The 22195-nt window shown below is 49.3% G+C and overlaps 3 protein-coding genes across 6 annotated transcripts in view; 1 reads left to right on the top strand and 2 right to left on the bottom strand.

Moving 5' to 3' along the window:
* Positions 1–4753, bottom strand: asb3 (ankyrin repeat and SOCS box containing 3). Its single transcript, XM_023949876.2, has 9 exons — positions 4552–4753; positions 2709–2879; positions 2527–2639; positions 2324–2456; positions 2009–2186; positions 1069–1287; positions 714–1001; positions 499–632; positions 1–424 (listed from the first exon to the last, which is right to left on the bottom strand). Exons 1-9 carry the CDS (start codon positions 4751–4753, stop codon positions 249–251), a joined length of 1614 nt encoding a protein of 537 aa, XP_023805644.1. The 3' UTR covers positions 1–248.
* Positions 4754–4813: 60 nt separating this feature from the next.
* Positions 4814–17343, top strand: c19h10orf88 (chromosome 19 C10orf88 homolog). 4 transcript variants are annotated; one of them, XM_023949877.2, is made up of 9 exons: positions 4814–4953; positions 5222–5376; positions 12990–13187; positions 13387–13456; positions 13529–13720; positions 13821–13943; positions 14047–14152; positions 14269–14470; positions 15720–17343. In XM_023949877.2, exons 2-9 carry the CDS (start codon positions 5240–5242, stop codon positions 15916–15918), a joined length of 1227 nt encoding a protein of 408 aa, XP_023805645.1. In that variant the 5' UTR covers positions 4814–4953; positions 5222–5239; the 3' UTR covers positions 15919–17343. The 4 variants fall into 4 exon arrangements, with proteins under 4 accessions (XP_023805645.1, XP_078793833.1, XP_023805647.1 ...); XM_078937707.1 differs by having other exon boundaries at positions 14047–14182; XM_023949879.2 differs by having other exon boundaries at positions 4820–4953; positions 5167–5376.
* Positions 16517–22195, bottom strand: part of htra1b (HtrA serine peptidase 1b) — a 22890-nt gene continuing 17211 nt past the window's right edge. Inside the window, exons 7-10 of the mRNA XM_004080745.4 lie at positions 21075–21189; positions 19621–19678; positions 19115–19210; positions 16517–17007 (exon numbers count right to left, since the gene is read on the bottom strand). Of these exons, the coding sequence (XP_004080793.1) occupies positions 16839–17007; positions 19115–19210; positions 19621–19678; positions 21075–21189 (438 nt within the window). The 3' untranslated portion in view covers positions 16517–16838. The remainder of the gene's footprint in view (positions 17008–19114; positions 19211–19620; positions 19679–21074; positions 21190–22195) is intronic.

Here is a 22195-nt window from a genome sequence, read left to right as displayed (position 1 = left end):
AACAGTTCGTTTTCTTTTTATTCATTTGTAAGATTTTCTTTTTATTATTGAAAGTGTGGACGTTCTTCTACTCTCCTTGGATGGAAATCACACAAACGTTCCAACGACTCATCCAGTCCTGCAGCTTCTGCAGTTGTCTTCTCACCAGAGATTGCACACAGACACACTTTGTTTCCTCATGCTGACCCAACACCTGAACACAGGAGGAGGAACACCAATCATTCAGGGCTGCTTGATCTGCTGCTGCATCACGATGGAAGTGGGGGCCTGTGAAGAGCTTCTGGGATGTCCCTGAACTGCAGAAAGTCATGAAGCAGGGGGGGGACAGGTAGCTGCTGGACGGCGCCGGACCTCATCAGAAGATCTGGTCCTAGAACTTCTCTGATCCGCAGCCGGCAGATGTGAGAGAGGGGGGGGAGGGAGTCTGCAGGGGGGTGGAAACAGAAGATCAGCTAACGGCTCTCCCTATCAGAATACAGGTAAAGGGTCACAGCGTACGGAAATGTGCACGTGGCTCCCAGCTCCTTCCTGCCCGCCTTTGGTCCAGAATGAGCCTAAGAGGAGGAGGCAAGGTGGCCCAGTTCACAAACTCCAGCAGATGGTTCAGCACCTCGCTGTCCGCCTCCTGAAACCTGCCAGAAGAAGTGAGGAAGCGGGTCTGAGCACAGCTGAACAAAACCTGACGGCGCTGAAAAGCTGCTCCTGCTGCTCACAAGCGAGGCTGAAGCAGGAAGGACGGCTCCAGCCCGGAGCTCAGCAGCACCGGCAGCCAGAGGCAGGCAGAACCGCTGCAGCTGCGAGCCGCACTCAGCATGCGCCTCAGCTCCTGCGGCGTCAGCGTTCTCCTTCCAGAGCACGCTACGGTTGGAGACTCGAGCCGTGGGAAGCGTTGATGCTGAAGGATGAGCTGCAGCAGCTGTGGGCTGTCAGAGACAAAGACCTGGGTCCAGTCCTGCTCCTCTAGAGCAGCTCCTGCAGCCACCAGCAGACCCACACACTCCCTGAAAGACATCCAGGCTGGATCAGTGGACATGGAGCCCTCTGCGGGGAAAACTCATGGATACACACCTGTGTGATTCACTGGAGGCGCGTGATAAGGCCAATGTGAGTGGTGAGCGCAGGCCAAGGGAGCATGTGCAGTCCTGAGCGTCTGGACTGTAGCCTGCATCCAGGAGCATCGCCACGCTTTGAGGCTGACCTCTGTTCACCGCCACGTACAGCGGACTCACCATGCCGTCGGTTCGGCCACACGCAGAGTCTGTGACATCCAGCAGCCTCCTGAGGATTCTGAATTCAGAGATGGAGTCGGCCTCCTTCATGAAAACTTATCAGACAACCCTAATGAGAAATCGCTTGAAATCCAAACTTTCAGTCAGAAAAAAAAAGACTTGAAATCAAAAAGACAAGAAAACCTCAAACATAAAGAAAGGTGGTTCTGTGGAAACCACAGTCACAGGGGACGGGACGTTTCTGCTAATCTGCTGCTGCAGGTTTGAATCCTTTCTGTGAAAGCAGCCGAAGGAGTTGGGTCTCCAAAGGACCAGGTCTTCAGACCTTCATTCATTTTAATATCTGACAGGAACCAAAGCCACATGAAAACGATGAGCTGCAACAAAGACTGTGGTTAATGTTCAAAGCCAAGAACACGGACCATCCTGGACTATGTGCTCTTTTATCCTCATTCTCCTTCCTGTCACTGTTTCATTTCCCACAGCGCCATCTGCTGGATGATGAGGCTGCACCTTTACAAACCGAGAAGATGACGGGGAAAAGCCCGGAGGTTTGAGCAGCTCCGCCTGACAGGTTTTGTTGGTTTGTTTTTCATTTCCTAGGACTTAACAGAAACGTTTCCTCCTGCATTAGGAACAGAATCCTATCTGAACACTGCTCTTGGACTGGCTTGGCTCCTGTTCTGATGTCGGTCCGTTGGTTTCTGTGGTTCAGAGGCTTCCTGAGTTTTCACCGCGAGCAGCAGCGGCTCGGCTGGGGGCGGGTCAGCGCTACGTACCCCGTATGTCCGAATTCAGCCGCTGCATGGATGGGAAGCTGAGGCCATTCGTTACTGCAGGCCCGGTTGGGATCTGCCCCGTGGTCCAACAGAAGGTCCACGCACGCCATGTGACCTTCCTGTGAGGCAATAAGGAGGGGCGTGGCTAGATCAGCGGCTGGGCTGTTTACATCGGCACCTGGAAAGGAGAAAAAAAGGAAAAGGCAGCGTGTTGGAACGGATGCCTTTCTAGCTGATCTCTGAATGCCATCTGGAGTTTTACTTCAGGTTTGAAGACAGAAACACGTTAATGCAAAGACAGAAACAGCGGATCACCAGCATGAATGAGAGCCTCCAGGCTTTCCCTCTGTCCGTACTGCGCCGCCACAAACAGAGGGGAGATACCATGGTCGTCCAGGACCTCCAGGTTACAGACCTTCACCAGGATGGACACAATCTGGCCGTGACCCTGGAGGACAGACGGCACATTTCCAGCTGTCTGTGTGTGACGGCAGCTGCCTCCTTGAGCATCAGTTCACCTTATACACCGCCTGATGAAGGCAGGTCCAGCAGGACGCCGTGTGTGTCCCGTTCACCTCTGCGCCCTTGGACACCAGCAGGTCGACCACGTCCGCGTGCCCCCCGTCTACAGCTGAGGGAATTACACCTTTAGTATAACGAACAGCAGACGGCACCTGTCAGCGGCAGGTAGCAGCTTCACCTGCATACAGAGGACAGGACAAGTCATTGGTCATCTGGTCGACGTCGGCGTGGGCTTTCAGGAGGAGGCGGACCACTCCCACATGCCCCCGCTGCGCTGCCAGGTAACAAGCAGACTCCCCCTCATGGGTTTGAGCGTTCACCAAAGCCGGAACTCCTTTGCAGGAGCGAGCTGTGGTACGGAACCAAAATGGAAACATGAGTACGGCGAGGCTCGATGCGATCGGCGGCTCCACTTCTCGTGACGTAAATGTCGACATAACACAGAAACATGATGATAAACAAGCAGAAATGAGAAAACTCTCAGAAAAGTGAGGCATATTTTTGAAAAAAGCAACTTCATAGCAGAAAGATGTATTTTAAAATGGACCAAAAGTTCATGTTTAACACACCATGTCTTCATTTAGCTGTACGGGGGGGGTTGGACTAGAACACGGTTCAGGCTGTCCTCCCATCCACTGACAGATAGAATTGATCTAGATAGAATTTAAAGACCCACTGGTGTTTTTAACATGCCCTTGTAGCATTCTGGAGGACACATATAAAGAAAATTGAGATCAAATTTGCATTTAGGAATATTTCTTTATTCAATTGTTGTGAATTAGGAGCAGACAAAAAGTTGTTTGAAAAAGATCTTATTTGTCACGTAGAAAATACGCTGAGTGGGCCACAAGCTCCCACTGACTAACATATACATTTGACTATGGACGGTGGAAATGTGTCAGTGCTGGTTTTACTGGATCTCATTGATGCATTTGATACAGTTGAGCACGTTTTATGACTCATATGTCTGGAAAACGTGGTGGGTCTCAATGGGCCAGTACTTAACCGGTTCAAAACATGCTTGGAAAACAGAACATACTTTGTGTCCTTTGGTAACTTCACATCGGAGAACAGAAATTACACGAGGAGTTCCCCAAGGCTCCATCCTGAGGTCGCTTCTCTTTCATTTCTACAAGGATTAAAGATCTGGACCTGGAAAAACTAGCATCATTAGTTAACCTGACTATCGTAACAGTGTTTTTACAGGACTACCAGAAAAACCTGCAGCTCATTCAGAACTCCACTGCTGGTGTTCTCACACATCAGTCTGGTTCTGAGGCCTTTGCTGGATAGATTTTTTAAAGCTTTGAATGGTTTAGCGCCATCACTCGTGATGTATTGACTTTCTGGTCATCGGGGTCCAGTTTTGTGTCAGACCCTAGAGTCAAAACCAAAAAGGTAGATCTGGAACAGACTTCCAGAAAGCCTTAGATCAGCTGAAACACTCTATTAAAAACCCCGTTAGACACCCATCTGTTCTCAGCTGCACCTGATCAGTTTGTACTCAAACGTTTACAACCGCACCGTTTATCTCTGCTTGATCTAAATTCTGTTCTTTTTCATGTTCTTTCAATCTGATTTTAATGATCACTCCAACATTCCTGTTGAATGTCTCTTTTAATGTTTCATGTAAAGCAATTGTCTTTATACAAATAAACTTGCCTTGTCTAAAAGGTTCTTTTTTATTTTTATTCTTTTACAACTGAATAAGTGTTTTCTTGGCCTTTTAGTCAGACGCCAACATCAGCCTTTCATCCAAGGATGAGGAAATGTACAGGTGAGTCTGACAGGTACTGCAGTCTCTGTGGTGGGAGGCCAGAATCCATTTATTTTGTGGTATTTATCCTCTCAACTATAAAGGCGCTTTAAAAAGATGTAGGAGGCGCTGGTCCAACCGGAACCACGATCACAGCTTTAGGACACTAAGTTCTTGTTGGTCCTCATCAGACCAATGGCTGCAGTGTGAGCTGACGCACCATAGACTCTGCGCATGCCCAGACCTCCAGCTTCTTCCTTCTTACCGTGCAGGGCAGCCAGGATTTCTCGCACGCACGCGCTGCTGCCGGCTGCGGCCGCCTCGTGCAGAGCGGTCCAGCCGCGGTTATCCCGGGAGTCGATGGGACAGCCCCCACCAAGCAGGGCTCTTAGCCGCCCCGCGCGACCCGCGCGCGCGGCGGCGGCAACGCTGGACACAGTGTCCGCGTAACACGCAGTAAAGTCCATGCCAGAAAAAAAGACACTGATAAACAACCGGTCACGTGTTCACCGACGTTCACATCCTCGAGTCGCCGGCTGATGACGTCACGCACCCAGAGCCCATTGCCGTCCTGGGTGTTTGCGGCAGCTGACGAGCTCAAGTGTTGTCTTCATTTACCGGTTGGATTCTGTTTCTCCTAAAAGAGCGCCGCCCCGGTGGGGTGAAGGTAAGAGACCCCGGGGGGGGGGGGGGGGGGGGGGCGGGGTTAGGTCCCAACATGAAAACACAAACCTTTGCGTCCACGTGACGTCCCCCCTCATGTCCCAGAGTGAGCTGATACTCTGGTTCTCATCGCTCACCTGAGACAGGTGATGCCCCTGATAAGCCCAGCATGGCGCCCGCGTCTGTGTTGAAATTCACGGGAAGGTTTTTTTTTTAGATGATGGAGTGAACAGAATACCCCTTTGTCTGTGCCCCGTCCCGCCTCCTGCCAGGTGGGGTCCCGCATCAGGATGGTGGACGTCTCTGTGAAGGGTGATGCTGCTTGGGTCTGTCCGGCAGCGGGCCGTCAGCTGGCTGAGGTGTTGCTTCCTCTTCCTCTCAGTCATGAAGAGGAGCTCAGTCAGTGGGATGAAGAACAGGCTGAAGGGTAAGGAGTATCTACGTTCACCTGAGACGTCAGGTAAAGGCTAAAACCCTTGACCTTTGGTCCATACATTGACTCTATGAGAGAACTGGACTGATCCATACAGAATGGTTTACTTCCATGTTTTTCCTTCCGTCATCTGTCCAAAGTTTAGTCCAAATGAACGTCCTGACATGTGTCCACCATTGACTGTATATAAGAACTGGACTGAGTGACCCCTGCCCTTCCAAAAAGAAGTACCTGCTGGCTCCAATAAGACTTCTGTAGAGACATAAACAGCTGTTATTCAGTCATTGATCTGTCAAAGTAACCATTCTTGCTCTGCTACCTTTTTGACATCCTGAATTCAATTATAAACACTTCTTAAATGCAGGTCATTCCAGGTCTAAACTGCCCAATCAGATGCCTCAATAAAAGCCTGTCGTCTCACATCAAACATTTTAAACCTTTGATTGACAGTCAATGGTCACCATACTATCTTTGAAACAAGTACCCATAATCCTCCACTGTATATTAAAAAAAGTAGGGAACCCAGAAGACTGGAATGATGTCTTGGTAATATCATCTTTACATTTGAATTGAATGTCTATAGTCTGCTCGTTTTGACAGATATTCTTTTCCACAGTAGTGGTTTTATGGTATCCGTGAACAGGTACCTGAAAATGGAGGACATTCCTGTTTTTCTCTGGTTCATCACACCTTCCAGGTGTATCTGGCATGTGGCACGCTAAATGTGGGTTCTTGACGCGCTTTTAGCCGATGGCGTTCACACCTGACAAGCAGGGAGGGGATTCTTCTTCTTTATCTACTGTTACCCAGCTCATGTCCACCACCTACAGTTTAGTGCGAAATATCGAAAATCGCAATATTGAAGTGGTGCGAACATCATCAAGACTTTTTATGACGTATGACAGACTCTGTCTTATACAGTGATGCAAAAAAGTATTTAGTCAGCCACCAAATGTTTAAGTTCTCCCACTTAAAAATATGAGAGAGGCCTATAAATTACATTATAGTTATAACTCAACTATGAGAAAAGGAGAAAAAAATCCAGAAAGTCACATTGTCTGATTTTTCAAGAATTTATTTGTAAATTATGGTGCAAAATAAATATTTGGTCAATAACAAAAGTTTAACTCAGTACTTTGTTATATTCCATTTTCTGTAAGTCTTCACAAGGTAAAGACTTACATTCCTGCATGGTCCATTCCTCCATGCAGATCTCCTCTAGAGCAGTGATGTTTTGGTCCATTCCTCCATGCAGATCTCCTCTAGAGCAGGGATGTTTTGGTCCATTCCTCCATGCAGATCTCCTCTACAGCAGTGATGTTTCGGTCCATTCCTCCATGCAGATCTCCTCTAGAGCAGTGATGTTTTGGTCCATTCCTCCATGCAGATCTCCTCTAGAGCAGTGATATTTTGGTCCATTCCTCCATGCAGATCTCCTCTACAGCAGTGATGTTTTGGTCCATTCCTCCATGCAGATCTCCTCTACAGCAGTGATATTTTGGTCCATTCCTCCATGCAGATCTCCTCTACAGCAGTGATGTTTTGGTCCATTCCTCCATGCAGATCCCCTCTAGAGCAGTGATGTTTTGGTCCATTCCTCCATGCAGATCTCCTCTACAGCAGTGATGTTTTGGTCCATTCCTCCATGCAGATCTCCTCTAGAGCAGTGATGTTTTGGTCCATTCCTCCATGCAGATCTCCTCTTGACAAGTGATATTTTGGTCCATTCCTCCATGCAGATCTCCTCTACAGCAGTGATGTTTTGGTCCATTCCTCCATGCAGATCTCCTCTAGAGCAGTGATGTTTTGGTCCATTCCTCCATGCAGATCTCCTCTTGACAAGTGATATTTTGGTCCATTCCTCCATGCAGATCTCCTCTAGAGCAGTGATGTTTTGGTCCATTCCTCCATGCAGATCTCCTCTAGAGCAGTGATGTTTTGGTCCATTCCTCCATGCAGATCTCCTCTAGAGCAGTGATGTTTTGGTCCATTCCTCCATGCAGATCTCCTCTAGAGCAGTGATGTTTTGGCCCATTCCTCCATGCAGATCTCCTCTAGAGCAGTGATGTTTTGGGGCTGTTGTTGGGCAACACAGACTTTCAACTTCCTCCATAGATTTTCAATGGGGTTGAGATCTGGAGACTGGCTAGGCCACTCCAGGACCTTTCAATACTCGTTACAAAGCCACTCCTTCGTTACCCGGGCAACGTGTGTTTGGGCTGGTTGTCCTGCTGAAAGACGTAGCCATGTTTCATCTTGAATGCTGATGGAAGGAGGTTTCCACTCCAAATCTGACCACACATGGTTCCATTCATTCTTTCCTTTACACGGATCAGTCGTCCTGGTGCCTTTGCTGAAAAACAACCCCAAAGCATGATGCTTCCACCCCCATGCTTTACAGTAGGTCTGGTGTTCTTTGGATGCAGCTCAGCATTCTTTCTCCTCCAAACAGTAGAGTTCTTACCAAAAAGTTCTATTGTGGTTTCATCTGACCACAGGACATTCTCCCAATCCTCTCCTGGATCCTCCAAATGCTCTCTAGCAGACTGTAGACGGACCTGCACATGTACTGGCTTTAGAAGGGGGGGCACGTCTGGCCCTGCAGGGTTTGAGTCCCTGGTGGTGTAGTGTGTTACTACACCGCCAATAATTGCCCCCACAGGTGATTTCTTCAGTCCAAGCTGCTTACCTGTTGCAGATTCAGTCTCCCAGCCTGGTGCAGGTCCACAGTCTGGTTTCTGGTGTCCTTAGACAGCTCTTTGGTCTCCATAGTGGAGTTTGGAGTGTGACTGTTTGAGGTTGTGGACAGGTGACTTTCTATAGATAACCAGTTCAAACAGGTGTCATTAGTACAGGTAAGCAGTGGAGGACAGAGGATCCTCTACAGCAGAAGTTACAGGTCTGTGAGAGACAGAAATATTGCTTGTTTGTTGATGACCAAATACTTATTTTCCACCAGAATATGCAAATAAAGTCTGAAAAAATCAGACAATGTGATTTTCTGGATTTGTTTTTATTTTGTCTCATAGTTGAGGTAAACCTATGATGAAAATTACAGGCCTCTCTCCTCTTTCTAAGTGGGAGTACTTTGGTGGCTGACTAAATACTTTTTGTCCCACCCTATACTTTCAGCTTGGCACAAACTGTAATTGTTAATTTCTCCTTTATGATCAATTTTCAAACGGTTGGCACTTCCATGAGTTAAAAGGGACTCCATCCACATGTCACCACCTAATCCAAGTTCAACTGGTTTTGGATGTAGAGCCCTAAAACGTTCCTAGAAATTTGCAAAGCAACTCGTGAACATAACCCCCTTATGATAAGAAAGAACAAGGACCCGATTACGTCGCCCGGATTGGCGTCACCGGGGCCCCGCTCTGGAGCCAGGCCCAGGGTCGGGGCTCGCAGGCGAGCGCCTGGTGGCCGGGGCTCTTCCCACGGGCCCAGAAGACACAGCCCGAAGGAGCGACGTGGGACCACTCTCCCATGGGCCCACCACCCGTAGGAGACCTCAAAAGGGGCCGGTGCAATGTGGTTTGGGTGGCAGTCGAGGGCGGGTGCCTCGGCGGCCCAAACCCCGATCATGGAACCTGGCTTTTGGGACATGGAATGTCACCTCTCTGGGAGGGAAGGAGCCTGAGCTGGTGCGAGAGGTTGAGAGATACCGTCTAGATATAGTCGGGCTCACCTCCGCACATAGCCTGGGCTCTGAAACTCAGTCCTTAGAGAGGGGTTGGACTCTCTACCACTCTGGAGTTGCCCAAGGTGAGAGGCGGCGGGCTGGCGTGGGCTTACTCGTGAGCCCCCAGCTCAGCCGCCAAGTGTTGGAGTTCACCCCGGTGGACGAGAGGGTCATGTCCCTCCGCCTCCGGGTGGGGGACAGGTCTCTAACTGTGGTTTCGGCTTACGGGCCGAACAGCAGTTCGGAGTACCAGGCCTTCTTGGTGTCTCTCGAAGGGGTACTGGAAAGTGCCCCAACGGGGGACTCCATTGTCTTCCTGGGGGACTTCAATGCCCACGTGGGCAATGACAGTGGCACCTGGAGGGGTGTGATTGGTAGGAACGCCCCCCCTGATCTGAACCTGAGTGGTGTTTTGTTATTGGTCTTCTGTGCTCGTCATAGTTTGTCCATAACGAACACCATGTTCGAGCACAAGGGTGTCCATCAATACACCTGGCATCAGGACACCCTAGGCAGGAGGTCAATGATCGGCTTTGTAGTTGTTTCAGGCGACCTTCGGCCCTGTGTTTTGGACACCCGGGTGAAGAGAGGGGCGGAGCTGTCCACCGATCACTACCTGGTGGTGAGTTGGATTCGCTGGCGGGGAAGGAGGCCGGAAAGACTTTGAAGACCCAAACGTACTGTGAGGGTCTGCTGGGAACGTCTGGCTGAGCCCTCCGTCAGGGAAGTCTTTAACTCCCACATCCGGGAGAACTTCAAACAGGTACCGAGGGAGGTTGGGGACATTGAGTCCGAGTGGACCATGTTTTCCACCTCCATTGTCTCTGCTGCTGCTCGGAGCTGTGGTCGCAAGGTCTCTGGTGCCTGTCGCGGCGGTAACCCCCGAACCCGGTGGTGGACACCGGAAGTAAGGGATGCCGTCAAGCTGAAGAAGGAGTCCTAACAGGCCTGGCTGGCCTGCGGGACTCCAGAGGCAGCTGACAGATACCGGCAGTCTAAGCGAGCTGCGGCCCGGACTGTTGCGGAGGCGAAAACTCGGTCCTGGGAGGAGTTCGGTGAGGCCATGGAGAAGGACTATCGGTTGGCCTCGAAGAAATTCTGGCAAACCATCCGGCGACTCAGGAGGGGAAAGCAGTTCTCCACAGGCACCGTTTTCAGTGCAGGTGGGGAGCTGTTGACTTCGACTGGGGACATTGTCGGGCGGTGGAAGGAGTACTTCGAGGATCTCCTCAATCCCACTGACACGCCTTCTTTTGAAGAAGCGGAGAGTGAGGACTTTGGGGTGGGGCTGTCTATTACCCGGGCTAAAGTCACTGAGGTAGTCAACGAGCTCCTCGGTGGCAAGGCCCCGGGGGTGGATGAAGTCCGCCCTGAGCACCTCAAGTAATAATAATAATAATAATAATAATAACTTTATTTGTATAGCACCTTTCCAGATAAAAATCACAAAGTGCTTCACAGTACAACACGATAAAACAACAGTAAAACACAGTAAAAACACATGTTAAAAAGAAATTAAGAAAAAGCTATTTTAAAAAGATATGTTTTTAGCTGCTTTTTAAAAGAAAACACTGAGTCCACAGATCTGAGGCTGAGAGGAAGAGAGTTCCAGAGGGATGGGGCCACCGTGGCAAAGGCTCTGTCTCCTTTAGTCTTTAAACGGGTTCTCTTAACAGCCAGCAGACCCTGGTCACATGACCTCAGTGACCTGCTGGGAGTGTATGGCTGCACCAGGTCTTTTATGTAGACTGGTGCTTGGTCATTAAGAGCTCTGTATGTTAAGACCAGGATTTTAAAATGCACTCTGTAGTGAATGGGGAGCCAGTGCAGCTGCATTAACAACGGGGTGATGTGTGAGAACTTGGATGAATTGGTTAAAAGCCTGGCAGCAGCGTTCTGGACAATCTGGAGCCGTTCTAGAGATTTTTTACTTAAACATGTGAAGATGGAGTTGCAATAGTCGAGACGGGAGGATATAAAACTGTGAATGAGCATCTCCATCTCAGAACGGGACACAACTGGACTCAATTTTGCAATGTTTTTTAGATGATAAAAACAAGAGCGAACGAGTGACCCGACATGGGAGTCCAGGGATAAAACCGGGTCTAAAGTTACACCTAGGTTCCTGACAGAGGGCTTGATAAAAGAAGCAAGTGAGCCGAGCTCATGGATTATCTTGGGGAGACAACTGTCAGGAGCACAAACGAGGACCTCAGTTTTGGCTTCATTGAGTTGGAGAAAGTTGTGATTCAACCTGCTCTTAACTGAATCCAGACACTTTTGTAAAGTCTGTATTTTAAAAACATCCTGGGGTTTAAAAGACACATAAAGTCTCTGGATGCTGTGGGAGTGTCTTGGCTGACACGTCTCTGCAGCGTCGCGTGGCGGTCGGGAACCGTACCACTGGACTGGCAGACAGGGGTGGTGGTTCCCCTCTTTAAGAAGGGGGACCGGAGGGTGTGTTCCAACCATAGGGGAATTACACTCCTCAGCCTCCCTGGGAAAGTCTATGCCATGGTACTGGAGAGGAGAGTCCGTCCGATAGTCGAACCTCGGATTCAGGAACAACAGTGCGGTTCCGTCCTGGTCGTGGAACAGTGGACCAGCTCTACACCCTATCTAGGGTGCTGGAGGGATTGTGGGAGTTCGCTCATCCAGTCCATATGTGTTTTGTGGATTTGGAGAAGGCGTTCGACCGCGTCCCCTGTGGCATCCTGTGGGGGGTGCTCTGGGAGTATGGGGTCCGGGGAGCCTTACTGAGGGCTGTCCGGTGTCTGTATGACCGGAGTAGGAGCTTGGTTTGCATAGCCGGCAGTAAGTCAAACCTGTTCCCGGTCCACATTGGACACCGGCAGGGCTGCCCTTTATCACCGGTTCTGTTCATAGTTTTTATGGACAGAATTTCTAGGCGCAGCCAGGGGCCGGAAGGGATCTGGTTTGGGGACCACAGGATTTCCTCTCTGCTTTTTGCAGATGATGTTGTCCTGTTGGTTTCATCAAACCGGAGCCTCCAGCGTGCCTTGGGGCGGTTTGCGGCCGAGTGTGAAGCAGCTGGGATGAGGGTCAGCACCGCTAAATCTGAGGCCATGGTCCTTGACCGGAGTAAGGTAGTTTGCCATCTCTCGGTGGGTGGAGTGTCCTTGCCCCAGGTGGAGGAGTTTAAATACCTTGGGGTCTTGTTTACGAGTGAGGGAAGATCGGAGCGTGAGATTGACAGGCGGATCGGAGCGGCGTCCGTAGTTATGCGGTCGCTCTATCGGTCCGTCGTGGTGAAGAGAGAGCTGAGCCGAAAAACAAAGCTCTCAATTTACCGGTCGATCTTCGTTCCAATACTCACCTCTGGTCATGAGCTATGGGTCATGACCGAAAGAACGAGGTCCCGAATACAAGCGGCTGAAATGAGCTTCCTCCGTAGGGTGGCTGGGCGCTCCCTTAGAGATAGGGTGAGAAGCTCGGTCACCCGCGGGGAGCTCGGAGTAGAACCGCTTCTCCTCCACATCGAAAGGAGCCAGCTGAGGTGGCTCGGGCATCTAGTCCGGATGCCCCCTGGACGCCTCCCTGGAGAGGTGTTCCGGGCATGTCCCACTGGGCGGAGGCCCCGGGGAAGACCCAGGACACGCCGGAGAGACTGTCTGTCGACTGGCCTGGGAACGCCTCGGGGTCCCCCCAGAGGAGCTGGAGGAAGTGGCTGGGGTGAGGGAAGTCTGGGCATCTCTGCTCAGTCTGGTGCCCCCGCGACCCGGTCCCGGATAAGCGGAGGAAGATGGATGGATGGATGGAACTCGTGAACATAAGAGTTTTGAACATGGAGGCCTGAAACGCTCATTCATTGGGAGTGGCTGAATGAATGCGGGTTGCAGGGGTGTGTGAATGTAGGTCTAGAGAAAAGGAGCCTCACCTGAGCTGTGCTCTTCTCACCTTGCAGATGTGACCCCGTGCTGTTGGAGCAGGTGGAGGACGGCCGTCCTTGTGTCTTGATGCTGCGCTGCAGCCCAGACTCCTGCACCGCCATCCGCCGCCTGCGGCTCATCACCGAGGCTCGAACCATGGAGGTGTACGACCAGACCGGAGAATACTGCGGGACGGCGCGGGGTTCTAGAACTGACTGTGTTGTTTCTGACAGGTATACAGACCAGCAGCTCTGACATCAGACCACCTTTTCCTTTAATCTTCAAACAACTTCCTGTTTTGTTGTGTTTATGTTGGACTAGTGGGTTGTGATGGATGTAACAACGTCTTCCAGATCATGGACTGGATATTGTTTGTCAGAGCGGCATACGTTTCCATCATTTCTGATGTTTGGGTTTACCCCCCCCCCATAGCGCAGACAGGGGTCCGTTCTTCAGCAAACAGCTGCTCCTGGAGACTCCCGCCTTGGCCTGTGAAGTCAAGGTGAGGTCCTCGTGTCCACACCCTGGTGTTTGTCCCTCGTCTCCTTCCAATACATTTTCTGTGCCCCCCCAGCTGCTCTCCCTGGCAGGCAGAAACAGTGTGTTGGTGGGCCGCATCATAGTGGGCCTGCAGCCCGTTAAGCCCCGCCCACTGCCCGGCTCCAGCATAGACCTGCAGCGCGTGCAGGGTCTGGTTGAGGAGATGGGAGCCAAACTGTCTCCAGGGGCCCAAAACCTGATGGAGATGGTCCAGTTTCAGCAGCAGGTGAGCAAAGCTGCCGCTATTTTACCAAGTTAACCCCCCACCCCCCACCCCACCCTGAAGTTGGGGGGCTGTGACTGTTTTCCTGTTTGGATCCGTCTAGAACTCTGGCGGCTCTCTGGGCAGCTTCCTGCCGCTCCTGATGGGAGGAGGAGCTCTGACTGCCCTGGCTGAAGGAGGGGGGGTGACCCCCATCAGGAGGCGGCCCCCACCTGAAGTCTCTGTGGTGAGGTCCTTGTTCCAGTGTGATGATGCGGTTCATCTGCATCATTTTGGCCTCCTATAAGCTAACAAGAGGAGCCCTCCGGCTGACGAGGTTTGTCTTTCAGTCCTCAGACTCCAGCAGCTCTGCAGAACAAACTCCATTAGCAGAGAACGGGGAGAAGTCAGAAGGCTCCGCCCCTCCGGCGCCCCCCCATCTCAACGGAAACAAGAGTGAGTTTCAGGTGAACGTTGGCAGAGCAGGTGATGGGCGGAGTTTCAGCAGCTGGTCGCTGTCCCCTGAAGTTCCTGCTCTGGCGGTTTGAGTCTAAACGCCTTTTTTCTTTCAGTGAACACAGAACATGGCGTTCCGCTAAGCCCCTCCCACCTGACAGCCGTAATGTCAGACTTCCTGAAACGGCAGGGTTGCGGCGAGGTGCAAAGCCCTGATCTGCTGCCGGTACTGCAGAGCGTCTGCGGTCAGGTGACCAGGCTGCGGCTGGACGGCGCCTCGGCGGTTGAGAAGGAGAACGAGCTTAGAAACGGCTGCTGGTGAGTATTTATGACCACGCCCACTTCTAGGCTGCTGGTATCATCAGAACCTGGGTTTATGTCAGAGATGAGCTCACAGGAACGCTGCTTGTGTCTGAACTCCTTCACTGCTGTCTTCAAAACTACAATTCCAATGTTCCAGAAGCCTTTGCAAAATGCCAATGTGCATTGATGTAGGGTCAGGCCATAAATCCATTTTGTTGATTAATACCAGTTTGTTGTTTTAGACGATTTATTTCTCTAGGGGAAATGGAGATTTCCTTTTCCCAGCTCTCTGCTCTCCTCGGCTCCGGTCTTGGGGGTAAAGTGGACGCCGCCTCTCACAACGAGCAGACAGGAAAATGGCAGCAAGCACAGAGGAGCAGTATTTACAAGCGTAACCTCCTGATGGAGCAGCCAGACGTGGCGTTTTTAACAGCATGCAGACAGAACGGGAGGATGAACCCGCTGGACTCTTGGCAGCAGAAGAGAGTTGCATAAAAAGTGTTGATTTGGAGACGGTGGTGTTGTGGCACACTGACGCTTTCATGGTACAACGCTAGCTACTATGCTAACCAGCTGTTAGCATTTGTAAAGGAAATTCCTGAAATGTGCAGAAACCTGCTCATCAACCACAAGAAACCTCTGTGCTGCTGAGAAGAGTTTGACCACAAAGTACTAAAATGAATAAAAAATTTGAAAGTAGATTTCTTGATTTTCTATGCCTCACTGTTCTGATGAAGCTACCATGAGGATGACGGACAGACCGACGGTTTCTTTTTAGGCGAGAAACCTAAATCAGCAAAGGATCAAATCCTGAGACCTGAATGTCCCGCTGCAGTCTTTTAGGGCTTAGTGAGCATTGAGGGAATTTGGACACAGCCTGGACTCTCACACCCAGACAGTGTGACCCACCCCCCACATGAATTGTGTAGATTGGGGGTGTCTGTTGGAGCAGAAAGCATTTCTTTGTTTCTCATGGACAGAGCGTCCCTTCTTCACTGGAACAAGTCTTCTTCTGAGGTCAGACCGTGCAGGGTGGGTCGGTCAGAATTCTGCCACTGAAATGTGTGCGGGGGGGTGGGGGGGAGGAACAATTGGTGCCATTTCCCAGCAGGCTCAGTGTGTGGAGCGTTGCTGTGAGGACCGCCGCTCAGACACGGTGAAGGAATGCAGCCGCTCTCATCCAGGGTTTCATCAAACGCTTTAGCGCCTAAAGTGATGTAGACGGCGTGCAGCGCCTCCAAGTCAACCTTTCCCTTCTCTGCAGGAAGCTGGATTCAGCCATGGAGCGGCGGCTGGAGGAGATGGAGAGGAGGCTGAAGGAGCATCTGGACCGTCGCTTGGATGCTCTGGAGCAGAAGCTGGAGGCCGCTCTGCTGAGTGCCCTGCCTCTGGTCGTGCTGAAGAACGGCGCAGCAGCCGCGAGCGAGCAGGTCGCCCAGACGCCGTGTGTGCAGCAAAGCTAAAGACTAACCCGTGTCGCCAGGAAGTGGCGCTGCACTGACGCTCCTTTTGTCTGTCATGTGTGGCTCTTCACGGTTCCTCCTGGTTTCTCTGCTTTGAGGTGCAGCAAACACTAAACTCTGTTAGAGTGAAGCCTCAGACGGTTTCTGTCCATTTAAAGCGGTCTTGGTCAAAGGAGGCGGAGATGTTTGGCGGTAATGTTCTCGTCTGTAACCTGCTGCGTCTGTCCTGCAGAAGCAAACGGAACGGTTGGTTGAAGATCAACCATCAGGTTGGTGGTCCTAAGGAGCTGCGCTTCCTATAATTATTTACTGACAGAAAACTACTTTCAAATAGTAATAGATTAAAGTGTATTGGTTATTGTTATGCAAAAGTAATCCATTACTTTTACACAAGTCGTGTTACTCTGGTTACACAGTAGTGAAGCATGCCATGTGAAGGACAAACGTCAAGTCCTCATTAAAGAAGAGATGTTTGCTGGAATCAGGATTATTCTAACACGCTTCACTGAAGCTCTGGAGCGTCAACACCACTGCTGTCAATCAAAATACTGATAGGCTCCGCCCCCAAGTCTGAGACTGACAGGATTCAGGAAAGCAGTGTGTTTAAAAATAACTTTATTCTCTTCTTTGAAAAACATTGTCTTCAAATACAAAGGCACAAAACTGTAAGGAAGTTATCTGTGGAAGACACCTGCGATCACCTGCAGCAGCCACAGGTGGCGCTGGAGAGTCAGGCCTGTGAGGGGGGGGAAGGTAAATGGAGCTGAGAGGAACATAAATGTGCAGCTTCAGTTTCTGAGTGAAGAACGTCGGGTGTGAAACAGAAAGCTGCAGGGCTTCTCAGTTCTAGTCATGACTGACTCCAGCACTGACATCCAGCCCCTGATTGGTGGATGCTGACGGCGTGTCATCGTCAAAGGTCAAGGGTCGATCTCCTCTGGGATAACGGTCAGCATGACGTCCTCGTTGCCGCGCCTCACCACCATCCTCAAATTCTGCTCTCGCTTGATGGTGGTGCTCACGTCATTGGCCGAGGTGATGTGCTCGCCATTGATGCTGATGATGACGTCCCTCTCCTTTAGCCCCGCCCTGCAGAGACAGACACGGCAGGTGAGGAGCTTCATCTCTTCAGTCCTGCGCTTCAGTCCCACATTACTTTGTTTTGCAATCATAATATGCTAATAAGGTGGGCGGGTCTTCCTCAGCTGATTGGTTTGATGAAGTTACGGCAGAACCTTCATGGGTCAGTAGTTCATAGGAGTCCAGCTGATGCTCCTTGTGTAGGACCGACCCAGCTGACCTCTTTGGATCGCTTTTCCCAGACAACCAACATTTGCAGCCACAGAAATCCATGAATGTAGAAATGTGGAAATAATTTCACCAAACAATGTAAATAAAAGAGTAAAATCAATAATTCTGAAGGCATTTTCAGATGTGACCAACGTGTTTTCATTCTTTAAACTACTGTTTTGTCAGGAGTCTTCAGAAACTGAATCTTTTACTAATTCAGACAAACTTGATTCAACTCTTGTGGGTAAAAAGTGACCCAGTAACCCGTGTGCTATTTTGTGGGGTCCAGATGACCCCCCCCCCCTTCCATTGAGGTGTTCTCCCTACCATGACAAAGGTGGATAAAGGTGGAAAGATTTCATGTAATCCATGGACACCAGTGAAGATCACAAATCATTGAAGAAAAAAGGTTCAGAGCACTGTCTAGTGGGTCTAGATGACCCAATGTTAAAGTGCCTAGGATAGACCAAGGGTTAACATGTTTAATGGTAGAAAAATAGCTAAACCCGTCCTTTTCTAACTTAATGTTAGGACTCCTTAATGAGGCTCAGTTATTAGAATAAGTTTTGCTTTGGTTTGTTTACATGTGGACTGTTTACCACTGCACGTCTAGGGAAGATTGTCGTATGGGTCATTTTGACCCATGAACTATAAAAGTAGGCCTGCACAGTAAATCACAAATTCATCATCGTAATATCAAGCTGTGTACACACATCTATACCTTCATGGACGCTCACACCTCTATAGATAAGTTCCTGGAGGTTAAGGTTCCAGTTCTGTCCCAGACAGAAGGACTCGACATCCAAAGCTGTAGTCTGAACCTCGTGCAGCACATCTGTAAAGCCCACCCTCACATCTGCATCCACTCTGCTACATGTGCTAACTAGATGATGCACATGTCAAAGCATTAATTTGGTTTTTTGTTGTGTTCTAAGAAAAACCCTTTCAATGTGATCAATTCAGAACAAAATACGTCACATTTATGGAACAAACCTTTACTGTGTGAAAGAAACTGATTCCAGCTGGTTTGAGGTAAAGAAAGTGTAATAATGTTCACTGGTGATTATCTTTTGACGTAGTAAAACATAGGATTAAAAATAATAATTAAACTGAGTTGACTTGATAAGTAACAGAAGCCTTGTTGTGCAGAATAGATTTCATATGATTTCAAACTGCTGTATTTTGGGGCTTTGGTGGAGTGGGTCATCTGAAGTGAGAACCCACAAATGTAGTTTAGGAGTTGAACGCGTTCCTGAAGTTGTTAAGGGCTGTTAAAGGCTGCAGGGATGTTAAAGGCAGGACTGTGGGATGTTCTGCCCTTCCTCTTCCAGGGGGGGTTTGACTGCCAGCTGGCTTTCTCCTCACACTTTCATGCTGGGCCTCTCTGGATCCGTCTGACTGACTTGTGAATGTTCTGCTCCTTCACAGTCTTAGTTTAGCTCCAGCTGTTAGGAGACCGGAGCAGGTCAGAAACATCAGCTGCAGATGTTTCTGATTCCACTGCACTCAGCTGTTTTCTGGACAGGTGGTCACCGGTTGGCTGTTGTATGTCACATGATCTTCCTAAAAGCATACAAACCAAATTGGCAGAATGAGGATCCTCTAAAAAGGGCTGTTAGATTTGCTCGACTGAAGCAGGTTTCCAAAAACCTGAAAGCAAAGATTCCCGACCTTCAAACCAAAGTTCAAGCCTCCAGTCATGGAGGTGCTAACAGAGAAAAGGCTGCTGCTTTCTCAGCTGTAGCTGTGTGGTTTCAGAATTTCCCTGGAACTCTAAAAATCTGCCCCTGGGGCTAATCTTCCTGCAGGAGGGGCTCGGTGACCGCACACCGTTAATGTGTTTTTCTGGCACAGAAGCAGAGATGGAGAAACGTCCCGACTGATCTGTGTGGCTGTCGACACTTACGCCTCGGCCGGAGTCCGACCGATGACCTCCATGACGTAGGCGCCAGAGGTGAGGTCGGGGAAGTCCGGGTGTCGCGCCTTCAGCTCCTTCGCCAGCCTGACGGCAGAGAAAGGAGATGAAATGTGGTGACGCGTCCTCAGCGTTCGTGAGAACCTGCTCCCTCTCTGAAAACGGGCGGTCATGAACTTCCTGCAGTCAGCAGATGGGATGTGGGGGGGACGCCAAGCCTGAAGCAGCTCTGCAGGCAGCTCTGTTTCCTGGAGGTCACCTGGATTCTGTGTGGACTGAGTCCAGCTGATGTTCCAGTTTTGGAAGTTTCTCACACAGAAGAACACAATGAAGCTTCAGAACGAGCAGGAGTGATTGAAAGACCGTCAGAGGACAGGAAAAGGCTTCACTCTGCAGAGTCTCAGCCCGGCAGGTTCCTCTGGTTCCATCCTTCCTGCAGAACCTCATTTCTACTTACAATGATGTTTTCTGAGAGGATCAGTGGGAGCAGAACTTACGTTGGAGTGAGACTCATCATCCTGACGCCGATGTATTTCTTCTTTGCCAGTGTTTTACCTGCAGAGAATGGAGATCTGATATGAATACAGTTCACTTTGATTAGATCTGCAGCTGTGTCTCCTGATCTGTCTGAGTGAAGGTCCACCAATCCGCTATTCTGCTCTTGCTGTCAGCTGATGTGGAAACCATTTCACCTGCTCCTGGTCCAACTGTTTACATTGAATCTGAATTTAAATGCAAGAAATGCAAAGAAAAGACAGAAAGAGAAAAGACTTTTCCAAAAACGGCTTTAGTTGCAGCTAAATCGCGGTACGGTCATTCTGATCAAAATGTCTTTCATAGAATCAAATAAACACAAAGAAAAAATAATTTTATGATCTTTCCTAACTACTCAGTGTTTTATCAGGGCCTGTTTGGATGAACAAAGTGCTGATTTCCTGGAGATGGAAAATGTTTTTAGATCAGTTAATGAGGACAGTCTCCCACAGCACAGCGTGCTGCGGGAGACTGGTAGAAAAACACTGGTCTAGATGACCCAACTCCCAATGTGGCCTAGGATAGCACAAGGGCTAAGAATTCTAGTTCAGACCATTTCTCTTACATCATTGGCAGATTCTAAGACAAGCTGCCAATGAGGTGGGAATTTTGGACAAACTCCAGGGCCTGTTTTTGCAGTGCAGCCACACATTTTTTTTTTACCTGCTGTTTTTCTATTTTTTCTAATATGTATGGACTGTCCTCATTCTTTTCTATTCTATTCTATTCTATTCTATTCTATTCTATTCTATTCTATTCTTTTCTATTCTATTCTATTCTATTCTATTCTATTCTATTCTTTTCTTTTCTTTTCTTTTCTTTTCTTTTCTTTTCTATTCTATTCTATTCTATTCTATTCTATTCTATTCTATTCTATTCTATTCTATTCTATTCTATTCTATTCTATTCTTTTCTTTTCTTTTCTTTTCTTTTCTTTTCTTTTCTTTTCTTTTCTTTTCTTTTCTGTTCTGTTCTGTTCTGTTCTGTTCTGTTCTGTTCTGTTCTGTTCTGTTCTGTTCTGTTCTGTTCTGTTCTGTTCTGTTCTGTTCTGTTCTGTTCTCGTTGTCATGAACCTGCAGTCAGCTGTGTGTGCACTTTTATTTCCCGTTAAGATGAACTTAATGGAACTTCTTTTGTTTTTCTAAATGCTAATAATCATTTCTGTGTTTGTTGAAGGTTCTTCTATGTGTGAGTGAGACGACTAAAATCCCTGGATTTTGGTCTAAACTCACCTTAACTGTTTTATAAACTGCTCATTTCCAGGAATTCTCTGAGCTGCAGCTGATTTTCTGTGTTTAATGGATAGAACTACTGCAGTAGATTCCTTTCTGTTCTCCTGTTGGGCTCCTGCCTGACAGCCTGCTGCAGGTTTGTACATGTTTCCAGCTGAGAGAAGGTTGTGGCTGACGAGACAAACCTTTGGCCTGCCTGTCATGAGACTCTGCCAGGAACTGCAGGATCTTGTCGGACGGGATGGCGAAGGAGATCCCGGCCGTGACCTTCAGGGTGTTGATACCAATCACCTCCCCGTCCTGCAGAGCCACAGGGCAGAAAACAGAACGTTATCAGGCAACAAAAGGCGGGTCAGAAATAAGATCACAGAGTGTCTGTGGGCTTTACGTGCACACATCCGTGTGTGGTTAATCCCTGCAATCAGTGTGCATCAGAAGGTGGCCATCAATCCATGAACATGTGCCGTTCACTATGCCCACAATTCATTTTGATCGGGTACGATTTTGGTTTTAGATTTTGGGTGGGGGTCAAATTTTCACTCTAAGGTGTAAATAGAAAGAAGAATTCCTAAAACAATCCGGTCCTTCAGTCCCGGACTGCAGAAGGACATAAAAAACCATCTGGTTCTGAAAACAATGACCTGCTGCCCTGACCTGGACCCATGTAGTTAAACCAGTGAGTCGGTAGAACCCAGTCATCTTCAGACGACAGTTTGGACTGACCTTCACTGACCTTCACTGACCTTCACTGACCATCACTGACCTTCACTGACCTTCACTGACCATCACTGACCTTCACTGACCTTCACTGACCATCACTGACCTTCACTGACCTTCACTGACCTTCACTGACCATCACTGACCTTCACTGACCTTCACTGACCATCACTGACCTTCACTGACCTTCACTGACCTTCACTGACCATCACTGACCTTCACTGACCATCACTGACCTTCACTGACTGACCATCACTGACCTTCACTGACCATCACTGACCTTCACTGACCTTCACTGACCTTCACTGACCTTCACTGACCATCACTGACCTTCACTGACCATCACTGACCTTCACTGACCTTCACTGACCATCACTGACCTTCACTGACCTTCACTGACCATCACTGACCTTCACTGACCTTCACTGACCTTCACTGACCTTCACTGACCATCACTGACCTTCACTGACCTTCACTGACCTTCACTGACCATCACTGACCTTCACTGACCTTCACTGACCTTCACTGACCATCACTGACCTTCACTGACCTTCACTGACCATCACTGACCTTCACTGACCATCACTGA

The sequence above is a fragment of the Oryzias latipes genome, chromosome 19 (genome assembly GCF_053564925.1).
Source record: "Oryzias latipes strain Hd-rR chromosome 19, Olatipes_Hd-rR_3.1".
Lineage (NCBI taxonomy): Eukaryota > Metazoa > Chordata > Actinopteri > Beloniformes > Adrianichthyidae > Oryzias > Oryzias latipes.
The sequence above is the reverse complement of the archived record's forward strand: the minus strand, read 5'-3'. Positions and strand labels throughout refer to the sequence as shown.

Bases quoted from the DNA above. Each gene is read 5' to 3' on its own strand.
- asb3 (XM_023949876.2), bottom strand. From the start codon at position 4,753: ATGGACTTTACTGCGTGTTACGCGGACACTGTGTCCAGCGTTGCCGCC. The intron at 2,880-4,551 runs GTAAGAAGGAAG...TCCGTACCACAG, and splicing joins AATCCTGGCTGCCCTGCACG to CTCGCTCCTGCAAAGGAGTT. The intron at 1,002-1,068 runs GTGTGTATCCAT...GATGTCTTTCAG, and splicing joins GCCTCCAGTGAATCACACAG to GGAGTGTGTGGGTCTGCTGG.
- c19h10orf88 (XM_078937707.1), top strand. From the start codon at position 5,240: ATGGTGGACGTCTCTGTGAAGGGTGATGCTGCTTGGGTCTGTCCGGCA. The intron at 13,188-13,386 runs GTATACAGACCA...CCCCCCCCATAG, and splicing joins GACTGTGTTGTTTCTGACAG to CGCAGACAGGGGTCCGTTCT. The intron at 14,471-15,719 runs GTGAGTATTTAT...CCTTCTCTGCAG, and splicing joins GAGCTTAGAAACGGCTGCTG to GAAGCTGGATTCAGCCATGG.